Below are 3,685 nucleotides of genomic sequence, written 5' to 3' on the forward strand. Positions count from 1 at the left end.
GTCACCTGTATGATCAGAGTAAAGAAGCAGGTACTCAGTCTGGAGGTGTAGATGGTACACTTTTCATGACTTTTCCATGCTCATACTCACACCTACTGGAATTGTAAATAAAATCTTTAAAGAGATGAATTATTCTATTATGCAATTAAAATGAATTGATGAATTAAATATGATAATGGTCAAAACTGGTAAAAAGTTTGGGGTCAGCAAGATTTTGTTTTTGAAAGAACCCTGGTGAAAAAAACCTATACCAAAATGTATTTAAAATACTTTTATTTCATACTAAGTATACTACAAACATGCTTCCGGGTAACTAAAGCACATTAAGTACAAAATTAGTTGTTCCAATTTAGTAGACTTTAAGTATTTAGTATACTAAAAGTACAATTGTAGAGTATTTATATTAAGTGCATAAATATATAAATGTATGGGTAGTATATTTAGCATAAATACATTTTGGTTAAAAAAAATTTCACTAGGGAAGTGAATACTTTTATTCAGCAAGAATGCATTAAATTGATCAATGAGTGAAGACATTTATAATGTTACACAATGTTTTATTCATCAAAGAATCCTCACAATTTCCACAAAATATCAAATTACTTTATTTGAATATGTTCCTTGAGGATCACTTATAATGTTAATAAAGTTTTTGCACAAAAAAAACCCTAATGTATATTTATGCGGGAGGAAAACCCCACTATTATGATTGGCTAACGTCAATGCAGTCTCAACGCCAACGTGAGTGTGTTTTGACAACATTATCCATATAAAACCTTCATTTACAGATCCAGTGTAGACAGTGTCAGTGATTATAATGGGTTCTATTTGCTTTTGACGCTATGCAACACTCACATCTAGTGTACGCTAATGTCAGCCGTTAAGTGGCGTGGCCTATGGTGTGATGATGTATTCATCGATGTCTTGCTCTGGAGGCAGGTATTTGCAAATGTATTTGCCCGTGTGACGTCACAGATCCCGCAATATCAAAACGAGATGTTTTTAGAGCTTGATTAAATAAATGCTTTGTTAATATTGAGCAGAACGTTTTAAGCTATGAAACTTGTATGATGTTTTAATGGTACAAAGACCTCTTATATGTCAAAAGATCATGGCAAATTTTCTTGAGAGATAATTAATGTTGATTTTTTTTCAACATTAATAATGCTAAGAACACCAAATCAGCCTGTTAGTGTTATAATATTCCACAATATCACAATTTTTTTATCAAATAAATGCAGTCTTGGTGAGCATAAGAGACTTCTTTCCAAAACGTTAAAACAAATATTACCAACCCCACACATTTAAACAGTAGTTTATCTTTTTGTTTGTATGGTGATCTCATTTGTGTGATATATTACAATGAAATAAGAGCATTATAGCACATTGGATGATGATCTTTAAAAAAAAAAAACTCTATAAAAAATGTCTCCTCTTTCTAGGTCTGGGTTGGTTGTAGTGGTGGGTCAAGCCTCAGCAAGGTTGTGGGGAAGATCTTTGTGTTGGACTCTGAGAGCCTGGAAGTTGAGAAGGAGCTTGAGGCCCATGAAGACATTGTTCAAACGCTGTTCTCAGCAGAGGACCGATACATACTCAGCGGCTCTGCAAAACTTGATGGTAAAATCGCTATCTGGAGAGTAGATTAAACAAGCTGAAAAGGTCTTAGCTTCACTTACAGTGGTGCATCAGGTTTTGTGACATGAGCTCAGCTCCTCAGCTGTCTGCACACAGGGGAAGAATATTTCTGTGGACCCTGCTTTTCATTTTCTTAAATTTGATTCTTGGAAGATAAAGCAGAAGAAAGGGAGATTTATTTTCTTCACAAAAACTACACTGTATACAAAAATATTCTATACAAAATTCACATAGACTTTTTATTATTTCATATGTTGTTCACATTCTGTCTGCTATCTGTTCAGTTTAATGAATTACACACACTGTTGCCCTTTGAAAGTGTCATGTAACCCCGTCAGCATGTGGTGAGTAGAGCAGCTACTGGTTTTAATTGTTACTAGAGTTAGTCACTATATAAGGGAGTCAACCAACTACTACAGTGCTGTTCGTACCAATAGTCTTACATATATTTCTCATCTTCTCCAGGTTCTGAATGTTGTGGGCCGAAGAATTTTGTGTATCGTAAATAGCATTCTAGCAAATGGTATAGTCCCATCTTGTCTAAAGCATGCTACTGTATACCTCTTTTTAAAAAGCCTAGACTTGATCCTTTAGTTTTTAGTAACTATCACCCGATTTCAAAGTTGGCTTTTTAATCTAAAATTTTGGAGAAGGCTGTTTATCATCAGCTGCTTTTATTTATAAATAAATATATTTGTAATAAATTTCAGTCTGGTTTTTTAAGTCTAAACACAGTATAGAGTCTGCTCTTTAAAAAAAGAATGATTTATTGCTGGCTGGAAAGTGTGCTGTTCCGCTTCTCCTTGATCTTACGACAGCATTTGATACGGATGAATATGAAATTTTTTTAGAGTGTTTAGTTCAGTGGGTAGGGATCTTAAGAAATGCCCTCAAATGGTTATCTTCTTATTTAAAGGACAGAAGTTCTCTAGTACAATTGGGAATTTTCTCTGATTCTGCAGTTTGTGTTTGTGGGGGTTCCTCAGGGGTCAGTTCTGGGGCCCATATTGTTTTCTTTGTACATGCGACCACTCTGCCTTATTTGTCGAAAATATAATGTTGCTTATCATTGTTATGCAGATGACACTTAACTGTATCTTTTGTTGAAGGCATATGATGGATCTGCATTAAATGCCCTGATGAATTGCTTAAGAGACATTAAACTATGGATGGCACAGCATTTTTTATAATTTAATGAAGCTAAAACAGAATGCCTAGTGTTCGGCTCCATTATGTCACCCACGTATATACTTGATCATCTAGGCCCTCCTGCCTCTAAGTATAAGCAAGCAAAGAATCTGGGAGTGATCTTTGATTCAGAGCTTAAATTTGATTAGCATGTAAACTCAGGGGTGAAGTCTGATTTCTTTAATTTTAAGCGCATTGCAAAAATAAAACCCTTTTTGTCTTGATTTAAAGCAGGTTATACAGGCTTTTATATTTTCAAGTTTGGATTACTGTAATTATTCGTTGTATCTACGGCTTCCTCTTGTTCTGTTGAACTGCCAAAATGCAGCAACTAGGATTTTGACTGGGAGTGGACCCAAGTAGCAGGTCAGTGCAGTTTAAGGTTTTAATAGGTTTAAAAGGTTTTATTTTATTTTATTAAAGGTCCCCAAATCTCGTCTAAAGTCCAAAGGGGATTGTGCCTTCTCTGTTGCTGCACCCTGCCTCTGGAATAACGTGCCATTGGATATTAGATGCTGAACTACATTGGGTCATTTTAAATCATGTCTTAGGGTGCATTTACTTGCCCAAGCATATGACTGAGTCAGCATTACACCTTGTTTTACTGTTGTCTTGTGGTTTAATGTATTTTTGCTTTGGTGTTTTATGTTTTTGGTTCTTTGTTATTTATGCTGTTGAAATGTTGTTTGAATGGAAAGCACTTTGGCCAACTCGAGTTATTTTTAAATGTACTACCGAAATAAATAAAATGTATTAAGAACCAATTGCTGTGCTCTTGAAGCGTATACTTCAGGAATGGGATTGCTCAAATCTCAACAGTGGAAATGTTTTTCTGTATAGCCTGAGTATAAGCAAAGTCTTT

The 3,685-nt window shown here is 34.9% G+C and overlaps 1 protein-coding gene across 1 annotated transcript in view; it reads left to right on the plus strand.

Moving 5' to 3' along the window:
- The window catches only part of dennd3b (DENN/MADD domain containing 3b), a 22,493-nt gene extending 20,160 nt beyond the window's left edge, over window positions 1–2,333 (plus strand). Inside the window, exons 23-24 of the mRNA XM_079895283.1 lie at window positions 1–30; window positions 1,443–2,333. The exon at window positions 1–30 is cut by the window's left edge and continues 108 nt beyond it. Of these exons, the coding sequence (XP_079751409.1) occupies window positions 1–30; window positions 1,443–1,646 (234 nt within the window). The 3' untranslated portion in view covers window positions 1,647–2,333. The remainder of the gene's footprint in view (window positions 31–1,442) is intronic.
- Window positions 2,334–3,685: the final 1,352 nt, after the last annotated feature.

Source organism: Squalius cephalus, assembly GCF_949319135.1.
Source record: "Squalius cephalus genome assembly, chromosome: 15".
Classification (NCBI taxonomy): domain Eukaryota; kingdom Metazoa; phylum Chordata; class Actinopteri; order Cypriniformes; family Leuciscidae; genus Squalius; species Squalius cephalus.